The 24352-nt window shown below is 39.2% G+C and overlaps 1 protein-coding gene across 1 annotated transcript in view; it reads right to left on the reverse strand.

Annotated features, from left to right (window-relative positions):
- Positions 1-4307: 4307 nt before the first annotated feature.
- Positions 4308-24352, reverse strand: part of LOC132819846 (glycogen phosphorylase, brain form) — a 98651-nt gene continuing 78606 nt past the window's right edge. The window contains exons 15-20 of the mRNA XM_060831722.1: positions 18431-18489; positions 14783-14924; positions 11490-11697; positions 9652-9786; positions 7688-7754; positions 4308-6096 (exon numbers count right to left, since the gene is read on the reverse strand). Of these exons, the coding sequence (XP_060687705.1) occupies positions 5944-6096; positions 7688-7754; positions 9652-9786; positions 11490-11697; positions 14783-14924; positions 18431-18489 (764 nt within the window). The 3' untranslated portion in view covers positions 4308-5943. The remainder of the gene's footprint in view (positions 6097-7687; positions 7755-9651; positions 9787-11489; positions 11698-14782; positions 14925-18430; positions 18490-24352) is intronic.

Genomic DNA, 24352 nt, shown 5'->3' on the forward strand with positions numbered 1-24352 from the left:
ATGAAATCAATTTATGCTGACTTGTGCAGAGGTAGTGTCCCTGCCTCTGACCCAGGAAACCTGGTTCAAGTCACATCTGCTCCAGCAGTATGTAATAACATCTCTGAACAGATGATTAGGAAAAATAGTAAACATTTAAATTAGAATCAACCCAAGTGTCTTGTTCCAAATAAAGTTGTGGGTATGACAATGTTATGTTACGAGATTAATAATTCAGAGGGTGCGTTCAAATCCTACCATTGCAGTTAAATTCAATTTTCAAAAATCTGAAAATAAGTTGGCCTTAGTAAAATGAGTCATTATAATACACAATATGGCACTGAGCCATGCAAGCAGATAATTTGGACGAAGAGGTAGTCTTTAAGGGAAAGTGAGGTGAAAGGGAGCAGCTTATGTTGTAAACCGCTGAAGTCGCAACCCACTAATGGAGCAATTTAAAATAGGGGATGTTTAAATACTTAAATCTTGAACTGTATGAACAGGGTCAGTTAGCTCTGAATGGCTCATTTGAGATGCAGAACGATACCAATTGCAGGAGTTTGATTCCCTTATCGACCAAAGTCACCAAGAACGCACAACCTTCTTGACTTTGTGTGAGGCATCAAGAACGTCAGATTAAACTTGCCATTCATCTTTTCTTTGTAATGAGTTAGAAGCCACATGACACCAAGTTGTAGACCAACAGATTTATTTGAAGTTGCAGATGATTTGATCTTTTGATCTCTCTGCCCATAAATTCTGTGTCTGTGTGCTTCTCTCTCTCCACCCGATGAAGGGACTACGCTTCGAAAAATTTCAAATAAACCTATTGGACTATAACCTGGTGTCGTGTTATTTCTGACTTTGTGGACCCTGGTCCAACACTAGCATCTCCATATTTTTGTAATAAGAACGCAGTCGCTAGGACTTGAGAGACTGCTACTTCAGTATCATCATCTGAAAATGCAAGTTTGAAGAGCAGCATATAAATAAATAGGAAAAGTTGTATTGTGGTAATTGAACAAAGGTTCTGTTTCCATGTTGTATGACTCTATGACTAAGAAAAGTTAATGATGGCCATTTTATAGTTATTAGATAGATACTAGCTTTGATAGGTTGATTCTTGAAAAAGAATGGTTCACATTACCAGACAATATCTGCGTGGTCTGAAGGTGAGCTTTGCATTGAATGATATTGGCTCTCTTTTCACTTATCTTGTCAGCATGTTGCAGAAACCAGAAAGTGCAATGATAACAAATGCATTTTTGACCCATTGAGTTTTGATTTGGGCTACTGTTCCTGTCACACTGTACCTGGTGGAAGGATCTACCATTCTTTTCCAAAAGAAATTAGATCTGCATACGGAAAATTTGCAGAGCTGCAGGGAAGTCTGAGTGGATAGGGTGATTAACTGGATAGGTGTTTCAAAGTGCATTATGGTGTTTACAGTAGATGCTAAAAGTCTGTGAACTGATGGTAGTTGCCTTTGTGCGTAGTGGCTAGTGCTTCATGAAACACTGGAGAGAATCAGGACAGGATAGGGAGTGCCATCTACTGGATACAGTTGGACATGTACCATTTGTGATTCAAATTCATAGATAATTGGGCTTGCTTAAAGTTTTCACTTTTTTTAAAGTGTTCATTTCTTAGTCTTAAATTTGACAGGTTTTGTTTTCAAATTACAAAATGAATATCTACAATATAGACTTATGGAGTCTTATAACTAACTGGGAGAATAAAAGATTCATTCCTGATGAAGAGCTTATGCTTGAAACATCTATTTTCCCTGCTCTTCACTTTTCAGTACCACACTTTTTGACATAAGATCATGTTTTGATGCAAAGATTTGTCCATTATGACCGCATTAGGTTTCCATGTCTGCATCCTTCCAATGCTTGCTCCTAATTTCCTTTACCACCTCTTCTGCAAATTCTGACTTTCTGCTGTATTCTTCCTTTTGCTGCAAATCCTACATTGACTCCTTTGTTTCTCTTTTGCTGCTCGCCAGACTCTGCAGTGGTGATGCAGGATGGGAGTTGAGCAGAAAGAGTTGCAACTTTATAAAAGAGGTTACAAAAGCAGAGGAGACAGGGAAACAAGTGGATGAAAGTAAAACAGCAATGGAAAAGGAAAGAGGAAGGAGGGAGAGAGAGGTGTTGCATTTAATCAGCATTTCATTAAAATAAAGTTCAATTTTCAACTAAATGATGACAATGTAAGTTATACAAAAGTGAAACACTCTTGCACCATTGGAAAACTTAAACAATATTGTTCTCATCACTTAAAAATGCAATTGTAAACATTGAGCAACTGCAACAATTGCTGAATCTTGTAAATGTGTCCTGGCCCTGATGGAATGCAGCCCAGGGTACTAAGAAATGGTGGGAGAAATGGCAAATGCATTTGTGATAATTTTCCAAAATACACTGGACGCTAGTGCAGTTCCAACAGATTGGAAAATGGCAAATATGGTGGCACTTTTTTAAAAAAATGTAAATAGACAAAAGATGGGGATTAATAGACCAATTAGACATTTTCCCCACTACAGAAGTTAGCTGAGTCTATAATCAAGAAAGAAATAGCAAGGCATCCAGATAGAAATTGTCCCATTGGACAGATGCAGCATAGGTTCATGAAGGACAGGTTATGCTTAACTAATCTACTAGATTTCTATGAAGACTTTGGGCAATTTATTAGCATGGTTGGAGGATTGGTTAATGAACAGGAAGTAAAGACTGGGGCTAAATGAGTGCTTTTGTGATTGGCAGTCAGTGACTGGTGGTGTGCCTTGGATCAGTATTGGGACTTCAATTATTCACATAGGTGATTTGGAGTTGAGGCCCATGTGTAGTGTGTCAAAGGTTGCAGATGACACTAAGGAGTGGTACAGCAGTGTACAGAGGACTGTGAAACTGCCCACTCAAGCTACCTGTGTCTGTTTGCAAAGGTTTGGCAGATGGAGTATGATCTTAATAAATGTGAAGTCATCCATTTCAGTAGGAGTAACAGTAAAATGGACTATTCCTTGAAGGGTAAGAAATTGCAGCATGCTGCTGTGCAGAGGGACCTGGATGTCCCTGTGTGTTAATCACAGGTGAGTCTGTAGGTGCAACAGGTAATCAAGAAGGCAAATGGAACTTTAGCAATGAAGGACAAAGGGTTTTTGAGTTTAAAAGCAGGAAGGTTAAAGTGCAGGTGAATTGGGTGCTGGTAAGGCCACACCTGCAGTACAGCAAACTCTTTGGGGTCTCCTTACTTCAGAAAGGATATACTCACACCAGATGGCTTGCAGAGGAGGTTCAATGGGTTAATTCTGGAGTTAAGGGGGTTAGTCTTTGAGGAGACGGAGTAGACTAGGATTATAATTCTTCAGCATTTAGAAGAATTGAGGGGTAATATATATTCCCTTCATAATTTCATCTGTTTCTATAAGATAGTAGAAAGGTGGTTTCCACTGGCAGCTGAAACTAGAACAGGAGGGTATAGCTTAAGTTAGTGGGAAGTAGATTTAGGACTGAATTGAGATGGAGTTTCTTCACCCAGAGGGTTATGAATCTATGGAATTCCCTGCCCAGTAAAGTAGTGACACTTGCTCAGTAAACATTTTTAAAGCTGAGATAATTCCTTTACTGTTCAAAACATCATTAAGGATTATGGGGAGAGGGTGGGTAAGTGGAGCTGAGGCCATGAACAGATCAGCCATGATCTTAACAAGTGGCAGAATAGTCTCAAAAGGACCAGGTTACCTACTCCTACTTCTGTACCTGAATGTTTCAGTCCACCATGCCATATAAGGTAGGTCTCCTCAAAGACCAACCCCCTTAACTCCAGAACTAACCCACTGAACCTCCTCTGCAACCCATCTGGTGAGAGTATATCCTTTCTGAAGTAAGGAGACCCCCAAAGAGTTTGCTGTACTGCAGGTGTGGCCTTACCAGCACCCTATTCACCTGCACTTTAACCTTCCTGCTTTTAAACTCAAAGTTTTCTTCTTGGTTAAGGACATTTATGCCTAAACAAATGCACCTTGATTCAGGCTGGTGCACCAGTGTAGTTAGTCAGGAATATGAACTGTTGCAGGTGCTATCATTTAGCTGTGAAACTAAACGAAAGTAGCTCGCATTTCACTATCGAAAACAGCAAGCACATTTTCACCATTTTTCTCTCTGAACCAACAAAATAGATGACTTGCTTATATTACGTTCCTGATGTTCCACTTTGTCGTCATGGTGGCAATGCCTAGACATAAGGTACTGCAGCTGTGAAGCACTTCTAGACAGCTGGAGATCAAGCATAGCATTAAATGAAAGTAAATTCTTAGATTAGAATCTTGGGGAAAATCACTCTTTATTTACATGGTAAGTAGGTCATTTATCCTGAAGATGTTTTATTCCTGATGAAGGGCTTTTGCCCAAAACATTGATTTTGCTGCACTTTGGATGCTGCCTGAACTGCTGTGCTCTTCCAGCACCACTGATCCAGAAATTGCATTAAATAACATGACCTAGTGACCCTTTGGAGCTGGCAGCAACCTGACTGTTCAGCAAACCTGTCATTAGCTGTGATTCTGCTATTTGAAATTAGTTTTTTAAAATAATTCAGACTACACTCAGCATTTCACCAGAAAGCAATGTTAGATCATTAGCCAGGCCTATAGTGTGATCCATTTGCACCTATTACAAGTGAAGTACATAAACATTCCAGTCCCTGTTTGATGTAGGCAAAGAATTTACATGTCGCACCTTTTTCAAAGTGATCAGAGACAGCCAACTTCTGCTGAATTCCTAAGGCAATTCTCTGACCAATCAGAATTTACAGGTTTGTAAGTAAAGATTAACAGTGAACTTGCTGCATCTCCATGCCATTTATAGCCCAATCAATCCACACACACATTCTCATTCTGTTTAAAAAGAAGTCTCTCTCTTGTCCTGGTTCTAATGCATGTAAGATGAAAAGCTTCAACTTCTAGTCTCCTTTTTGCAATTTCTTTTCTTGCTGCAGAGACTTTAGGAATGGTGAACAAAATATAGAAACAATTCTTTGTAAACCAGCCAGGGAACATGAGTCCATCTCAACCTCAAGGTCCCAGTTTCAATCAACTCCTAATCTGACACACAATAACACACATTTCAAACAATTTTTTAAAAAACTGATTATTACACAAAAATCAGTATATCAACTGATCAGGTTAGGCCCTTAAATATAGTAGAACAGTCAGAAAGTATTCAATAACTAACTGAGTTCAGCAGGTCATTGTTTTACTGTCTATTCCCCTTTGCTTGCTTCACTAATAAGGTAACTTTGAACTGTGAAGTCAATTTGAATGTCCAACAAATCGATAATAAAGGCAGGTTAGACCATGAATGCGAATGAGGGATTCACCACATGTGCCGGCAGAATGTTTTAATTCACTCTTAAATCCTCAGATTTTATTTCTAGCCTTCATGCCTTAAATGCTCAATTTCAGTAAAAATCATCTCAGTGCTCATGTACAAAAAGTCCCCTTGTTACAGTTTACCTTGCACGTAAACAAATACTGCACTTGAACCGCCATCAAATTAAACAGTACAGGCACAATCTGTTAAAGGCATTTGTGGAAGAAACAGTAATTACTATTATAATTCTGAATTGAGCTCTGCCCACTAGACACAATCAAGATCACTAAAGAGAGTCAAAAATAAAAAAAAAATCAGGCTCAATATGTTAACCCTTTGAAGAACCGACAAATCCATAATTATATTAAAAGGAATCTACAGTTAAAGTAAGCTGATTTAGGTAACAGACATCAAATAACTTTTCACAAACATTTTTATAAGGTGCACAGCAAGTGTACTTATAAAGAAAAAACTAATGCAAGGCCATTTCCATAATAAACACATCTGGCATATATGCAGAGGTATTAGACAAAAACACATCAGCATAGATTGCGCACACTCCTGTCTTGATAACTGATAAGCACTTAAACTAAGCCTTCGGTTCGTTAGGAGGAGGAATCTTCACGTCTGAAGGCTCCACCCCCCAGATCTCTCTGGCATACTCCTTGATGGTTCTATCACTTGAAAACTTGCCAGAATTGGCAATGTTTTTAATCACCACCTTGGTCCAATCCTTTGGATTCTGTGAACAGACAAAGAACACCACTTACTAATTTGCAAAATATACTCAGAAAACCACTTTATATAACGTGGCACCAACAAATCACATGTGGGACTTGTACAGCCTCAACCCATGCACACAGACAGAACTGGGCACAGCTTGGCCAGACACAAGCATATGGGAACAGGCACACAGAATTGGGCATAGCCCCAACACACACAAGAACAGACATTACATTAACAACACAGCACCAATACACATGTAGACAAGAACAGGTAGTGCTGACACATGGATCAGACACCCAGAGAAACTCAGTCAAGAATAGGCACCGACAGAAACATTAAAAGTGAGATATGTACAAAACTTGCATATAATAGTTATTTACAGATAATTTACAGTTTACACAATTCTGATCAACACTTTTGTTGATTTTTTTTAAAACAATCTTGCTTTATGTAATAGTCTGCAAAAAATGTAATCACGCTCCAGAAGTGATTGGTTGTGTGAAACTTGCCACTATTTTAAAGGTTTTTGATTTTCTTCTATTTATTGACCAAAGTTTCAAACTTCAGAAAAAAATCTTGTTTTTGGGACTACTTGATGAAAAGACATGTGAAGATTGCATACAGGGGACTACGTGATGTAATCATCTTTTACGTTAATCAATACCCTAGAATGATCAGTATCAGTATTCCGAACCAAAACATATTTGATTTTCATAGGATACACTCTCAGAGTTAGAACACACACAGACCAGCATCTCATTTTATGTGCTAATGGTTTCAACACCTCCCTGACTTGTCAATCCCTCTGTTATCTAACAGTTAGGGCTGGCTCTATTGGGTTTGTTGCAGTTCTGAGATAATTTAAAACAAAACTCAAGTTATGAATGTTACCTGACTGAAGTGAATGAAATGCAAACAAGGTCACCTAACTCCACAATTCAAAATGTTTTACATTTCCCAGAGATAATCAGGATTTTGTGGAAAGAAGTGAAATGGAAAATAAATTCAAATCCAGCACTGACTGATGAAAGATCACCTCTGCTGATCAACCATTAAAGGTCTTACATAAAATTAATTGGTACCATTTCAATTCTGGTCATAGACTGAACTTGTGAAAGAGTTTGATATTGCAACACTAATTACTCTCTCTGCAATAAGCATAAAACTCTGATTACTGCAAATCAAATACCCAATCTTCAAGCATTCAACCCACTTCTCTGTAGGCCTGATTAGTTAAGAGGATTCTATCTCTCCTAACTATGTCAATGTGTCTTCATGCTGCGAGAACAACATCTGTAATACTGAACCCTAGTCCTCTTTTCTAGGTGAGGTAATACTGGTGATGAATAAGTATAGAATGCCCTTAAAATTTATAGCAATTTGGTCAAACTACACAAAGGATATAAAGACTTTAGATGATGCGAGATTGGAGATGTAGTAACTACCTGTATTACTAGTGAATAACTGATGAACCAATGGGGGAAGCATAGGGGACAAAATGTAGAAGTCAAATGATGCAATCTCCTGCAATATCATCCAGTGTAGGTAAGGTGGTTCATTAACTGTATTTAAAGCCATCAACATAGCAAGACCTACAGAAAACTCACCTTATAAAGCTTACTAACTTTCTCCTGGCATTTCACATATGCTTCAAAATCAGCAAATACTTTAAACCTGAAAGAGTTGAAAGTCAAGATTAGGCACAGAACATAAGATCCTGCAAACTGGTGAAACAAAGAAATGTAGGAGATTAAATATACCAGTATATAAATGTCAGATTAGTTAATTGAAACAAATAACTCAGCTTCTGAATGTTTGATCTGATTTTTAAAATGAGTTTTGTTTAAAGAAGTGTCAAAAAGCCTTTGGAATACTTGATTTTTTGAATTCTCAACTATATTAATATTTGATGGATGAGCACAAAGTTTGGAGACAGATCTGGGTAAATTATAACTGGAATGGGAAACAGAATTTGGTGATGTTAGGAATTCGGAGTGAAATGAAGGAGGTCTTTCATGTCAAATATGAATGAGTGGAACTGCAGAACATAAAAATAAGTATACAGGTTAAATATTTAGAAATCTAATATTTGGGTTCATTGTCGTTAGTATCTCAATGGCTCTTGTTAAGCTGAGTAAATAATTTCGCGGCAGGAAGAACATGTTCAAGGCAAATGGGTTGCAACTGAACAGAGTTACGACCAATGTCCTTGTGGGCAGGTTAAACTACTGCTCTACTGGGAGGATTTAATCACATTTAGAGGAGGATGGGCAAAAGTATATAGCATTAAACATAGCAGCAAAATATACAGAAGATGGGAGAGAGCAATAAAGAATCAGGTGGAATAATAGAAAATACAAAGGACTCTAACATTTGAAATGCATGTGTACACATTAATGTTAAGTGAGATCTGTCTTATAAAAACAAAGGATTGGTCGCTGAACATGTTTGAGCCCAAGCCAGAGGAATGGCAGAGAAGTAGAGGGAAAAAAAAATAAAGAGAGGGTGCACCCTGTACTCCCTAATTTAAGTCAATAAAGTGTTACTGAAAAGAGCAGTGGTTCCCTTTGGCATACCTGGAGGAGCACCACGGTTTACCTAACTGCAGTGTAACAAATTGTCATTCACCACAGCTCTTGTTCAATATTCCTTTGAACATTGAAGTTTTATATATTACACTTTTTGCTGTATTTTACAAGTCACTAAATAGTGGGAATGAGATAAGAAAGCAAAGAAATTACTGAGCTTCGAAAATAAGGAGTAATGACTAGGAGAGATTTAGTCCAAAAGTACATAACTGAAGGAAGGGAAAATGAGTGAGAGATCTAGTCTGGATAAACTGGAATCAAAGTCTGCCAGGTAGAAATGTAATGGAGAATGTGGACAGGTTTTGAGGAGGAAATAAATAGTTTGGGTGCACTCTAAGTACACCCCCAATGGAGTGGCAGCCAAAACCTGATCTTCCTGGAAGAGTTTGGGAGTAGGATGAACCGGAAATGAGACACACATAATAAACAGCACTTTGTTAATACAAGAAAAAAATTGGATTGGATATAAATAAGCAAAAATGAAACAAGTGGGGCAGAAATACAAAATGTTGAATGGTTTGGCAGCTGACAAAAAGGAATCCACAATTTAAGGATACAGGGTAGCCCAGTTAGAACTGAGATGAGGAGAAATTCCTTTAACAAGTGAGTCGAACACTGTTACACAACAGCTGAGGTCAAAACACAATGTTTTCAAGAAGTTAGATATAGTTCTTAGTGCTAAAGGGAACATTGGGTATGGAGATAAAGCAGGAACAACGTATTGAGTTGGATGATCAGCAATGATTTTATTGAATGGCAGGATCAATAGGCTGCTCCTATTTTCAATGTTTCCATAAAGGATATCAGTGAAGCCATTGAGTTTTTAAGATTGCTTTACTGACACTTAACCAGATATTTTAAAGTTCAAATTCTCAAAAAGCCAAGGTCCTGCTTGTCTACCAAGGTTGGTTTTGAATTTTTTGATTACTCATCCAGTAACAGCTGCCATCTATGTGAATGGGCAATCTATCAGTGGAAGTTACCTGTCATGGTACATCAACATGTTAACTATGTCTTTAAACAGCTCTGGCTCTTTAGGAGAGAAATATCCACCACCGATTTGATCCATAGCTTGTCTCAATTCAGGCAGCTTTTCGAAGTATTCTCTGGCATTGTACCTGTACAGAATACAAAATCAAAGAGTAATTTGTACACAAGGTTTTTTTTTGTTCACTCGTGAGAATGTGGGCAACACTGGCTGACCAGCATTTATTGCCTGTTCCTAGTTACCCTTGAGAAGTTGGCCATAAACATTTGTCTTAAATGCTGCAGTCCACGTGCTGTAGGTGGACCCATGATGCCCTCAGGGAAGAAATTCAAGTTGTTATCCGTCAGAACAATTATGGAATTTTAAAAACAAAGAGGTGACTGTTTGGCATATCAAGTTTGATTGAAATGCAGTTCAGCCATGAAGAGCAAATCCATTGACTTAACTCTGCATAAAAGGATGCAGATAAAACACTTCCTGGCCTGAACAAGCTCAGCTGTTCAGAGGCCATCTGAAGTGAGTGAGTATCTAGAAACATCACAAAAAATACACAGGAGGAATGATCAGAGCAATGCTTCTTCCTGCATTGTACAGGAGAAATACAGATTTAGACAGTGCCCTTAGGGACTTTAGTTTCAAACTGACTATATACAATTGACAAAGAGAAAGTGAGGACAGCAGATGCTAGAGATCAGAGTCAAAAAAAGTGTGGTGCTAGAAAAGCACAGCTGGTCAGGCAGCATCCAAGGAGCAGGAGAATCGGCATTTTGGGCGGAAGCTCTGGTGAAGAGCTTCTGCTTGAAACATCAACTCTCCTGCTCCTTGGATGCTGCCTGACAGCTGTGCTTTTCCAGTGCCACACTTCTTGACTATATACACAATTGCTATCACTATGTAAAATGTAACTAGGTACATAAACTGAGCAATGCCATATAGATGTACAACACTGAAGCAGACCCTTTGGTCCAACTTGTCCATGCCAACCAAATACTTAAATTAATCTCGTCCCATTTGCCAACACTTGGCCCATATTCCTCCAAATGCTTCCTATTCATATGCGCATCCATTTGCCTTTAAAATGTTGTAATTGTATCAGCCTTCACCACTTCCTCTGGTAGCTCATTCCATACACACAACAACCTCTACGTGAAAAAGTTGCCCTTTAGGCCCCTTTTAAAATTTTTCCCCTCTCACCCTAAACTTATGCCCTCTAGTTCTGGACTCTCCCACCCCAGGGAAAAGACTTTGTCTATTTACTCATGCTCCTCATGATTTTATAAACCTCTAATAAGGTCACCCCTCAGCCTCTGATACTCCAGGCAAAACAGCCCCAGCCTATTCAGCCTCTCCCTATACCTCAAATCCTCCAACTCTGGCAACATCCTTGTAAATCTTTTCTGAACCCTTGTGTTGATGAAGAAATCACTGCTTGTACAAAGCACTTTTCACAATTTCAGGATTTTCCAATGTGTTTTACAAATATTGAAACACTTTTGAAATAAAGTCACAGTTTGTTACATAGGAAACACATCATCAATTTGTGCACAGGGAAGTTCTACTAATGGCACCAAGATCTTGACTGGATGATCTAGTTTAATGGTGTTAACTGAGGGATAAACATTGGCCAAGACATTTGTGCAGTTAGATCTGCAAAGATAGATGGAGCTTTTGTCCACTGTCCAATCCAAATGATGGCACATCTGGCATGGCAACATGGCATATTGAAATTGAATACAAATTGGATTTTGTGCTTGAATCTCTGTAGTGGAACTATGATATCTTTAATGAGTATCAGCCAAAGGGTACAGTGTAGCTGTTAAATGTATTACCAACCCCTTCTTATCAAGGGCCTCAACATCTTCCACTCTCATTCCAAAGATGAAGAGGTTCTCCTCTCCTGCCTCTTCAGCCATTTCTACATTAGCACCATCCATGGTTCCTATTGTCAAGGCTCCATTCAGCATAAACTTCATGTTCCCTGTGCCCGAGGCTTCTGTACCAGCCGTTGAAATCTGTTCAGACAAGTCGGATGCAGGTATCACTGTTATGAGGAATGAAGGTAGAGGGAAATGAAAGCAACAGTTTAGCACTATTGTTTTAAAACTTGGCAATACTTTATTTTTCCTTTTTTGAGTTGATCTTTTCAACTTATAACTTCACTCTATAATAAAAACTTGGATTTATACTGAATCTCTACTGATGTGCCTTTATGTCCTACACAGGACTATAACTGGAAAAAATGGGCAAGATATAAAAGGCGATGTCGTGGCATGATATAAAAACCTGATCTATAGATACGTTCAGAGGAGGAGGCGGCTATTAAAAGGAGATCAAGGTGGAGAGATTTCTAAACAGCTAAAGGCACAGCTGCCACAGCACAGCAATTTGGAAGAATATGAAGGTCTCAGTTTTTGGGTGGCGAGGTGATGCCTGGAGAGGGAGATTAGTGAAGGGGATTTAGTGCAACTAACACAGAGTTTCAATGCAAAATCAACAGCCCTTTATACTAAAGGACATCCTTTTACCATTGTGTACTCTTATCCAAAAGAGCATTATTATCTGTCTCTCTCACATTTGACTCCTTGACCATTAGTTGATTCCAGTCTGTATGCAGTCTAATACTTTGTGGTTTGCCACCTGACGTTATTGCTGGATATCCTCAGCAAATGTTAAACACCCATCAGGAGTGATCTAGAATACAGTTTACTGCTCTGCATTTGAGTGGAATCAATCTCTCATGAATTGGGAGGGGGGGGGGGTGCATTGTGATGAAATTATGCAATTGTTGCAGCATTTATGAAGTCCAATTCAAAACTTACAGAAATGCTGTACCAATACCGCTTAGTAGCTGCTTGTCACACTATGTTAAAAAATGTATGTTTATGCAGCATCATTGACAACCTCATAACATTGAAATAAAACTACCAATGAAGTATTTTGGCATATTTGGGCACTATTCATTGTAGGAAGACACAACCACCAATTTGAGTAATGATGAACTTTAGGAAAAAAGCTAATCCTCATTTAATAATTTTCTGCCCATTTCTAACAAGGTGGCAACACTGCTTTCAATTGTTTAACTAAACTGAATGGCCTGTTAGGTTACTCAAAGGCAATTTAGAGTCAAGCACATCAGTATATAATTGGAGTTACAAATATGCTAGAGTAAGGACAACAAAATGTCATTTACATAATATATATAAATAATCTAGAGGAAGATATAGATAGTGTCATCTGCAAACTTGCTAATCAGACTAAGATTGATGGAGTAGCAGATAGTGAAGGGGACTGTCAGAGAATGCAGCAGAATATAGATAGATTGGAGAGCTGGGCACAGAAATGGCAGATGGCGTTCAATCCAGGCAAATGCAAGGTGATGCATTTTGGAAGATCCAAATCAAAAGCGAACTATACAGTAAATGGAAAAGCCCTGGGGAAAATTGATGTACAGAGGGGTCTGGGTGTTCAGGTCCATTGTACCCTGAAGATGGCAACGCATGTCAACAGGGAGATCAAGGAGACATATGGCATGCTTTCCTTCATCAGATGGGTTACTGAGTACAAGCATTGGCAGGTCAGTTGACAGTTGTATAGGGCTTTGGTTCAGCCACATTTGAAAAACTGCATACAATTCTTGTCACCACATTATCAAAAGGATGCAGGGATGCTTTGGACAGGGTGCAAAGGAGATTCATGAGGATGTTGCCTAGTCTGGAGGGCGCTATGAAGTGGGGTTGAGTAGATTAGGGCTACTTTCATTAGAAAGACAGAGGTTGAGGGGAGACTTGACTGAGGTCTACAAAATCATGAGAGGTACAGACAGGGTGGATAGCAAGATGCTTTTCCCCCCAGAGTGGGGGATTCAATTACTAGGGGTCACAAGTTCAAAGTGAGAGGGGAAAAGTTTAAGGGGGATGTGTGTGAAAAGTTCTTTATGCAGAGGGTGGTGGGTGCCAGTGGTGGTGTTAGAAGCGGGCACGATAGCATCATTTAAGATGTATCTAGACAGATACATGAATAGGCAGGGAGCAGACCCTTAGAAAATAGATGACCGGTTTATTGAGAGGATTTGGATTGACACAGGCTTGGAGGGCCGAAGGGTCTCTTGCTGCACTGTAATTTTCTTTGTTCATCCGAAAACCAGTAAGGCTTTTCTAACAATTTCATGGCCACTTCTACTGATAACAGCTTTTTATTTACACTTTTAAAACTGCATTCAATTTTCCAACTGTTATAAGGGATTTGCATTTGGGTTCTTCTGATCACTACTCCAGGCTCCTTTTTGGATAATTAGCTTCCTGTTCCTGTATGTGTTGCTGTGACTGTGTCAGGAGTGAAGTTGGTGGGTTAACATAATCTTTTCATAGAAATAGGCCAAAGAAGCATTTATATAATATGTTCCCTTTGGAGATTAGATGGATGAAACAGAGTCCACAAAAGGATAGTCTGTATTTAGTCTGCGTAAAGTACACACTTAGAATGCCAAAGAACTTTTGCAAAGTATGAATGAATATAGGACTGAAGATTTTTCAGACAACTGCATAAATAGTACAAAGAATCATGTGGTAATACAGAACTTGACTATTACTGAAAAATATGCAATTTTTGAAAACCTTGTCTTGCACTCATCAGAACAGTGCTCAAGAAATACCAAGGCAAAGGAAAGGCAATATTTATACTGTGTGAGAGGAGAATGATTAGTTGGCAAATGGATTCCTCTGCTGGGTAGTCCAGTACAATGGGGAATATCCCTAAAAGTAGAGTTAGGCCATTGAAGGGTAACATTGAAGCAATTCTTCATGCAAGATGTTGTGAAAATCTGGAAATGTTCCCCGTTAATCCCAAAAGACATTGAGGCTACATCAGTTTGAAGTACCGAAACTGAGATTGATAAGACTGTGCATTACAAGGCTAAAACAGGTGGATGGTGATAAAATTAGAGTGATCGAATTAAATGGCTAAATGACCTACTTTTGTTCTTACACTGCTCTTTTGCTAGATTATGTAAATTTACAGCCAAACATTTTTGAAATTCTAACTTTTCAGAAGCACTTGCCATGGTTATTATTTTCTCTCTGGCAACGAACTTAAAAAGGTTAGATTTCTGTGGTCCTGCCTTCACTTACCTTTCTCAGCAAGAGACACTCGGTAGTTCTCCAGGAAGATGACCTTCAGTCTGTCACCCACAATGGGATCATTGTTGACGACATTTCCGACAGATGTTATGAGTTTAATGATCATCTTGGCCATGTGGTAGCCAGGAGCTGCCTGCAAATCACCAGGAAAAACAGGATAAACAGGCAGCATGGCCTAACTGTACCAGATACAACCAGCAGTCTCACCAGCAATGTAAAGATATTAAAATAAATAAATTAGCTGGTGAGCTGTCAGAAAATAATGTGGTTACATAAAGTAATATATGTACAGAGAAAGACCAATGTAAAAGTTCAATTAATATTTTGTATGTGGAGTCTTAGGGGCAAGATATGGTTTAGTTTATTTTTGATTGCTTTTGTGGCTTGGTATCAAGAGATACGAAGATTTGTTTTGTTTACATGCATTTTAAAATGTTTTACAACTTCGAGGCGAAGAGTTCGGTGTAATATACAGAAAGAGCAAAACAACCTGTTGCTTAGCAACAGGAAGTCAATGACATCCAGAAAAATATAGAACAATCTAAAATATTAGTCAGTAAGCATGATGCATGCCAAGGTGGGAAGGACTTCTGAACACTGGCTCTAGGAAATGCATGTAGTTGTTCTGAAGTTAAAGTCATATTGAGTTTAGTTGGCAGTTTGTCGGTTTCAAAGAGAGAAACTAGATGAAGGGAATAGGTGTCTAATAACTACATGGAACTTTATTGAAAGGAAACCAACTGCAGCTGTACCAGCTCAAATCTGAGCAAATAGACTCAATGTGGAGATAGCAGCAACTTTACTTAGCTTTTGGTAACCACCTTTGTGTCAACTTTACTGTTTTGCAGAGAGCTTTTTCTCATGAGCCCTAGCAAGATTTCCTAAACTATATTCCAAAACTGTCTTCATTATCTAAGCACCATGGCATCCTCCTGTTGGACACACTTTTACCCTAAACACAGACAGAAGCAGTCACCATTGTAGGGATGTTCCAGGATTCCTAGTACCAAAGCCATATTTAAAACACAGTTGTGTACCAAGTGAAGCACTGTCAGTCTTAAGAACAATTCTTTTGTCTGACAAATTTTCTTAGATGTAGTGGACAGAGGAAATTGGCATGCCACTTTGCCAACATGGACCTTTAAGGGTGAGATGGTGCAAAGGAGGGCTGTCCAATTCTCTCAGGATCAGTAGAAAAATTCACATCCCGATCAAAAGCCCTACCACAGTCTGGTCAGAGGTATGGTGTTGTCATCTGTTCCTTTGGAACATTAATATCATAAGGTAGTCAATGACGTTTCCCAATCTGCAAATGTTACCTCACATTCACTCATTCAAACTCACTCTACTTCTGCTACTGCAGTCACTGCTCACTCAAGTGTATGGTCCACCACTCACTTTACTGCTCGCAACATCTTCCCTCACTTGCTCTCACCCACCCAATGTCTCGACACTGCCAACCCTGCATGCCCTCTGCACCACTTAATGCACTGATTTGGGACACCTCACCACTTGTCTCTTACCTGCACCAACAGCTGTGCCCGTCGCTTTCATCGCACGCAAACCCAGCCCCATATCATCCCAGGAGACAAAGGCCCGTGATAAAGCAGGAAGAGAGAAGATAGGGTGCCCCACAATGTTCATCTCCTCACACTTTACAAGGAGGAAGTCATTGCCTTAGCTGGTGAGAATCACAACTGTCCTCATTGTGATACCACAATGTTCATGTCATAGCAACCAAGAATCACTGTCCATTACCATGCCGCTGTACTCCCACTGTGAATGTAGTTACCAAACATCTACCCATTTTTTTGGGCATCTTTTTCTCTTGTTTCATGCAGATACCAGTAGAAACTGCATTGTCTGCACGGTCAAGAGAGTAGCCCCACAAGATATCTTGTCCATCACTGAGGAAGGTTGTGTTGTCATAGTCTTACCATACCATAAGGCTGATCTCTCATTAGAAAGGTGACTAGTAATGCCTTAACCATTGGGCCACCATATCTCAGGAGGGAATTGGGGGGGAGGGGTGAAAAAGAGATTGAAAAGGAGAGTCCTTCATAATAGCATCAGGAATTTAATCCTCATTGTTGGCATTATACTGTTTCACAAACCAATGATCCAGCCAATTAAGCTAAACCGACCCTCAGAGTCAACAAAGATTAAACTGGGAGTCTACTGACTGGATCTTAGATGATTGAGATGTGACCTCTTCGAAACATATAGGATTCTTAAGGGATCTGACAGGATATGAAGAGATAAAGGGACAGCAAGAATGAGAATCAGAGTCCAAATTCATTCATGGTCGTACTGAGCAAAGGACTAGCCTCAATAGGCATGGCCTTCTCCTATTCCTATTTCTAACATTGAGTGACAGTTGCACCACTGAGCACAAAACTGCAAGATACCACTCAGGACATCAGCACTTATGCTTTGTCAATGCTGTTATGTTGCCTCTTAATCAACCAGCCCAGACAGAAGCTGGGCTTTCTAGGTGCACAAGTCCATTCTGCAGGCTTTCATTTTCCCAGTAAAAGTCAAACACCTTCCAGCAGCGACACTGGAGCTACAGAGATAGCACTACAGAAGGGAATTAGGACAGCCAAAGATATCTGAAAGGCAGGAACTATGGAAAAGTCTATTTTATGTTTATGGATGCATGATTAGTGGGCAGTATAAAAATAATACTGGAAGAAAATGTAGACAGCGATTATTACAGCATTTTTGTCACAGAGTATGATGAGATGTTGTGCTGGACAGGAAGGTGAGTGTATTGAAGCAGAGGTGCTGAAGAGATGAAAAAACAAACTGACAGTTTAAAAATGAGGGGCCTTCCATTAAGACCAAGGTGAGGCGAAATAGTTTCTCTTAGAGGACTAGTCATCTTTGGAATTCTCTTCCACAGACAACAACTATGTCACTGAATATATTCATAGTTGACTTTTAATTGACAAAGGATCAAGACAGGCAGGAAAGTAGAGTTAAGGTCATATTCAGGTTAATCATCTTACTTATTTGCATATTAGGCTTGATTAGCCAAATAGTTGCTATCTGCTCCTATTTCATATGATAACATAACCATATAAAATTTGTCATGATGTGGAGAAGCCAGTGTTGGTCTGGGGTGGACAAAGTTAAAAAAATTATAACACCAAGTTATAGTCAAACAGGTTTATTTGCAAGCACCAGTGTGATGAAGGAGCAGCGCGCCGAAAGCTAGTGCATCCAAATAAACCTGTTGGACTATAACCTGGTATGGTGTGATTTTTTTTAAAAAACTTTGTTCATTATAAAATTTGACATTGAGCACTATAAATAGATGTTAGCAGAGAAGACCAAAGCTCATCATAGAATTAGATTAGAAGGTATGTCTTACAGAAGTGCAGAGAAGTGAAAACGTTTAGTGAGCGAATTTCAAAGATTAGAACCTACACACTTGAATACATAAAGTGGGATGATGTTTGTGGGGTCGGTTAACAGGTAAGAATTGGAACCATGCAGAGATCTCAGTAAGTTGTAGGACTAGAGGAATTTGCAATTAACACAGCTTCAAAATACAACCTTCCACCAAACAATAGCTTCTCTAAAGGAATGTAACTGACTGTTGAAATGCTTTTGTACTCTATTACTTTTCCTCACCTTCCCTCCAATCAAGATTGTCCTTGGTACAAAGGCTTTGTTTGGTTCCTTCTTGATACCTGAAAAACAGATATTTCAAAATAAAACACTTGCTGTTAACCTTTGATCTTGCATTTATAATTGCAATTCTAGCGTCAACCAGTACGCTTGTCCAACAGGTGCAAGATTCTTGCTCCCAGTGAGGAGGAGGGCATAGACTATAAGGAGAACTTACCTCAGCACCATGATCCAGAATGCCATTCAAGTTGGAGAACAAAAAGAATTGTAATAGTAATAGCAGACAGCTTGTTAGGGGAATAAACATTGTTCTCTGCAAAAGGATAGAGTCTTGAAGACTCTTTTACCTCACAGGTATCCAAGTTCAGGACATCTCTGCTGGGTTACAGAAGAATTTGGAATGGGAGGGGAAAAATCCATCTGCTGTGGTCCATGTTGGTACCAATGGTATGAGTAGGACGAGGAAAAGGTTTTGAGGGATTACGAGCATCTTAGGCCTGAATTATAAAACAGAACCACAAATACAATAATGTCTGGGTTGCTACCCAAGCCAGCAAATCTGACTTAGGGTACATAAGATTTGCAGGGTAAATGCATAGCTCAAATAATGGTGTGGGGAAAAAACAGGTTCTAATTCATGGGGCACTGACACTAGTACCAGGGAAAGAGAGGCATTCCATTCAGGCAGGCTTCATCTGAACCATGCTGGGACCTGTAACCTGGCAAATCAGAGTCATACAGCATAGAAATAAACCTTTCAGTCCAACTAGTCCATGCCGACCATGTTCCCAAATTAACATGGTCCCACTTACTGGTGTATCCCTCCAAACCTCTCTTATTCATGTACTTACCCAAATGGCTTTTAAATGTTGTAACTGCATCAGCATCCACAAATTCCTCTGGCAGTTCATTCCACATATGAACTACTGTGTTAAAAAAAGTGCCCCTTACATCCTTTTTAAATCTTTCTCCTGTCACCTTAAAAACATGCCCCCTAGTTTTGAACTGCCCACCCTAGAGAAAAGATTCTTGCTATTCATTTTATAATCCTCCATAAAGGTCACCAATCTCCTACACTCCAGTGAAAAACATTCCAGTCTATCTTTGCAACTCAAAACCTCCAATCCCTTCAACATCCTAGTAAATCTTTTCTGAACCCTCTCCAATTTAATAATATCTTTCCTGTAGCAGGGTGACCAGGACTACACGCAGTAATCCAAAAGTGGCCTCACCAATTTCCTGTACAACCTCAACATGTCGTCCCAATTTCTATACTCCAAGGTCTAAGCAATGAAGGCACACATGCTGAACACATTCTTAACCATCCTATCTACGTGTAACATAAATTTCAAAGAATTAAGAGACCTGAACCCCTAAGTCTGTCTGTAATACAACACTACTCAGGGACTTAGCATTAATTGTATAAGTCTTGCCCTTGTTTGTTTAACCAAAATGCAATATCTTGCATTTATCCAATTTAAACTCCGTCTCCACTGCTCAGCCCATTGACCCAATTGGTCAAGATCTCTATTATCTTAGGTCACCTCTTTCACTGTCCACTAGATCACCAAGCTTGGTGTCATCTGCAAACTTACTAACTGTGCTTCTTAAATTCTCATGCAAATTGTTTACTATATAAATTACAAACAAAAAATGGACCCACTACTAATCTCTGTGGAACACAACTGGTCACAGAACTACAGTCCAAAAATCAACCCTCCAATGCCATCCTCTGTCACCTAACATCAAGTCAATTTTGAATCCCATTAGCAAACACTCCATGTGATCTAACTTTACTAATTAATCTACTATGTACAACCTTGTCAAAGGCTTTACTAAAGTCCATATAAACAATGTCGACTGCTCTGCTCTCAATCTTCTTGGATACCCTCAAAAAACAAATCTTAAATTTGTGAAACACTATTTCCCCTCACAAAAAAGTGATGCTTACTATCAGTCCTGGCCTCTCGAAATGCATATCCTGTAAATCCTATCTTTCAAAATAACCTCTAACAGCCTACCCACCAGCAATAAAAACTGAAAGAACTACGGATGCTATGAATTACAAACAAAAACAGAGGTTGCTGGAAAAGCTCAGCAGGTCTGGCAGCATCTGTGAATAGAAATCAAAGTTAACGTTTTGGGTCCGGTGACCCTTCCCCAGAATTTCCTCCGATCTGAGGAAGGATCACCAGTTCTGAAACATGAACTTTGATTTCTCATCACAGATGCTGCCAGACCTACTGAGCTTTTCTAGCAACTTCTGTTTTTTGAAACCCCAGCAATGTCAGACTTACCCATCTAAACTCCCCAGGCTTCTCCTCTTGCTCTTAATATACATGTAGAATCTCTTCAGATTATCATTAACCTTAACTGACAAGGCAATTCATACTCCCTTTTTGCCCTCCTGACTTCCTTCTTAAGATTGCCACTACACCCTTTATACTCTTCAAGAGATTGATTTGACCCCAGTTGTCTATATCTAATATGTGACTCTCCCTTATTCTTGACCAGAACTTTAATATCTTTATTGTCCATTGTTCCCTATTCTTACCAGCCTTTCCTTCACACTAATAGGAACATAAGGCCTCTGAACTCTTGTTATCACACTTTTTAAAGCCTCCCACTTGTCAGTCATCACTTTACTTGTGAACACTCTATTCAAATCAGCTCCTGTCTCGTATAATCAAAATATATGGAAGGCCTGTCCTTTCCATAACTATTTTAAAACTAATAGAATTATGATTACTAGTTCCAAAGTGTTCCCCTATTAACACTTCAGTCACTTGCCCTGCCTTATCTCTAACAGGTCAAGTTTTGCTTCTTCTCTAGTAGATAATTTTCTTTATCGATAAGTAAATATTTCTTGAACACGTTTAATAAATTTTTCACCATCTAAGCCCTTCACACTATGGCAGTCCCAGTCAATATTTCTAAAAATTAAAATCCCCTACAATTACAACCTTATTATTCCTACATATACCAGCAATCTCTCTACATATTTGCTCCTCAATTTCTCGGACTATTGCGCGTTCGAGGGGTAGTGGGGATGGTCTATGGTACAGACCCATCAAGATGATGATTATCTTTTTCTTACTTCTAAAACCCAGAACATTGAGCTGCCAGTCTTGTCCTTCACTCAGCCAAGTTTCTGCTATAACAATGATGCCAGAGTCCAATGTTCCCACACATTCTCAGGAGTTCATTAGCCTTATCTGTAAGATCTCTTGCATTGAGGTAAGTGCAGGTTAATTCTTCAGTTACCTCATTCTCTGACTTGACTTTGTCTGCCATTTCTAATTAACTGTAAGGCTTTGGTCAGACCACACTGAATGAATGAATGAATGAATGAATGAATGAATGAATGAATGAATAAATACATTCATGAAATCTTGCCCATCCCTAATTATCCAGAGGGTAGATAAGCATTTAGAATATTGTGAGAAGTATCTAAGGATGGATATGCTGGCTTTGGAGTTTACAAAGACGGGATGTGGGGACCTCCTTTGAAACTTACAGGACACAGAGGGGGCTGGATAGAGTGAACATACAGAAGATGTTTCCAATAGTAGGAGAGACTCAGACCTCAGGGCGCAGCCTCTGAACGAAGGGATAACCCTTTAGAACAGAGGTGAAGAGATACCTCTTCAGCCAGAGGGTGTGAATCTGTGACACTCATTGCTACAGAAGGTTGTGGAGGCCAAGTCACTGAATATTAAGATAAAGAGAAACAGATTCTTGATTAACATGAGGATCTAGGGTTACAGGGAGAAAGCAGGAGAACAGGGCTAAGAAATCCAGTTGTCACAATTGAATGGTCTACTCTGGTAAAAAATGAGGTCTGCAGATGCTGGAGATCACAGCTGAAAATGTGTTGCTGGTCAAAGCACAGCAGGCCAGGCAGCATCTCAGGAATAGAGAATTCGACGTTTCGAGCATAAGCCCTTCATGATGAAGGGCTTATGCTCGAAACGTCGAATTCTCTATTCCTGAGGTCTACTCTGGTTCCTATTTCTTATGGTGTTGTAACATAAGACTACGGGCTAGTCCTAGAAATTGGTCCTAGTATAGATTTAGAGTAGTTTTGTTAATACAGACTGAATGGCTTGAAGGGTCTCTCCTGTACCGTACGATCCTATGATTCTATAGTGTTTACAATAGTTACAGAATAATGAGACACTCACTTAAAACAGAGACACAATGGAATTTCTTGTCTGAGGATAGTGACTGTATGAAATTCTCTACCCTAGAGTGTTTGTGGAGGTTTGACCACAAAGTATTTAAACAGAAGACAAATCAGATTTTTCATAGATCATGAAGTCAAGGGCTGTGATAAGCTGACATAAAAGAGGAGATAAGGCCATGATTGTGTTGGATGGTAGGGCAGGCTTGAGGGGCTGAATGAGCTACTCCTGCTCCTATTTATTCTGTTCGTGAGTAGAATAAATTGTTTGCATTCCCTGCTGTGACGAGATACTCTTTACACCATCAGACTGATAAAGGGGAACTCAAATGTTGGGATTGGTGAACTATAATTGAACTATGTTGAACTTATAAACAGCCAGCATTTCCTGCACCTTCCTTTGCTTCTTAGCTAGTTACAGGTTCAGGATATTTCAATTATAGCCCAACAACCCCAACATGGAATTCAACTTTATATTAGAACACTGCTCCAAAGTTCTCGAATAGGTGCTGGCAATGGTGGTATTTATTTGTACTGCAAGTAAATTGGACTAGATTTCTGAATGGCCCATTTTTTGTCTGGATTGTAACTTGATCCCACCTGCTGTGGAGTAATCCTAGGTCTGTGAATGTTTAATTTGAATCAGTCATCGTCAGCCAGACTCCAAAGATTATAGTGTTAACACAACTCCTTCAAACAAGACACAGTAGCTCACATACCGGGTTCAGAGAAAATCCCATATCTATAATCAGTGTTCAGCAAACAAGACTTGCAGTTAACTAAATACACACAGAGTTTAAAATGAGCTCAAGTTTTTTTTAAATTTTTGACTCAAATGAGTGCCTTTTTATCCTGATGGTTGCATTCAGTTAGTGGAGTAAACAAGGTGCATGTTTAATGCAAAGTACTCATGTAAAGTGGTTAGCCTCATCCGTTGTTCAAATTTCTGAGACACCTTCCTCTTTCAGGGTACTGAGGAAAGACTGGACACCTCTCAGGGCCAAAAATGGAGGCCATAGGCTGTTTCATGAATTTGTGCAATACACAATGAAAGATAATTTAATCAGGGTAGCAAGTGTCACACAGCATTGTTTCCACATGCCCTAGCACAGCATTAATTGCACAGTGTAGATAACTACACAAGTCAGTGAATCTTGAATTTCAATGCTGGTGTAATGGAAGGTATGTGGGCCGTGTGCCCCAATACCTGACACACCATATATAAAAAAAAACACCATCTTTTGACCATTCCTAGTGGGCAGTATTCCAGAATGCCCAGTCTGTCCTTGCAAACCTTAGAATACCATGTCCAACATTAAATGTAATTCAGCTATTAGTCAACATTTATAAAATAAACCACACTCTCGTGTTTCTTCCTGTCTAATCTCAGCTTGAGAATCTACCCATTTCTGCACAGTTATCTCTTGTGTCAAGTATCTAATCTTAGCCCCTCCAATTTCTCATTTACATACTGTTGCCTAACAACATCATCTGGAAACAAGTCCTTGTACATATATACTGACAACATTACCCTTTATCTCCACACCCACTCACCAAGCTACCCCATGCATCAGATTTTCTGTAGTAGATGAGCAAAAATGTTCTCCAATTAAATATTTGGAAGATTGAAGCCCTGCTCTTCAGTTCCACAATAAATTTGACTCCCATGCCACTAATTCCATCCCTCTCCATAGCAACTATCTGCAACTAGGTCAAAGTGTTTACATTCTTGCAGTCATGTC

This window comes from Hemiscyllium ocellatum, chromosome 10 (assembly GCF_020745735.1).
Source record: "Hemiscyllium ocellatum isolate sHemOce1 chromosome 10, sHemOce1.pat.X.cur, whole genome shotgun sequence".
NCBI lineage: Eukaryota > Metazoa > Chordata > Chondrichthyes > Orectolobiformes > Hemiscylliidae > Hemiscyllium > Hemiscyllium ocellatum.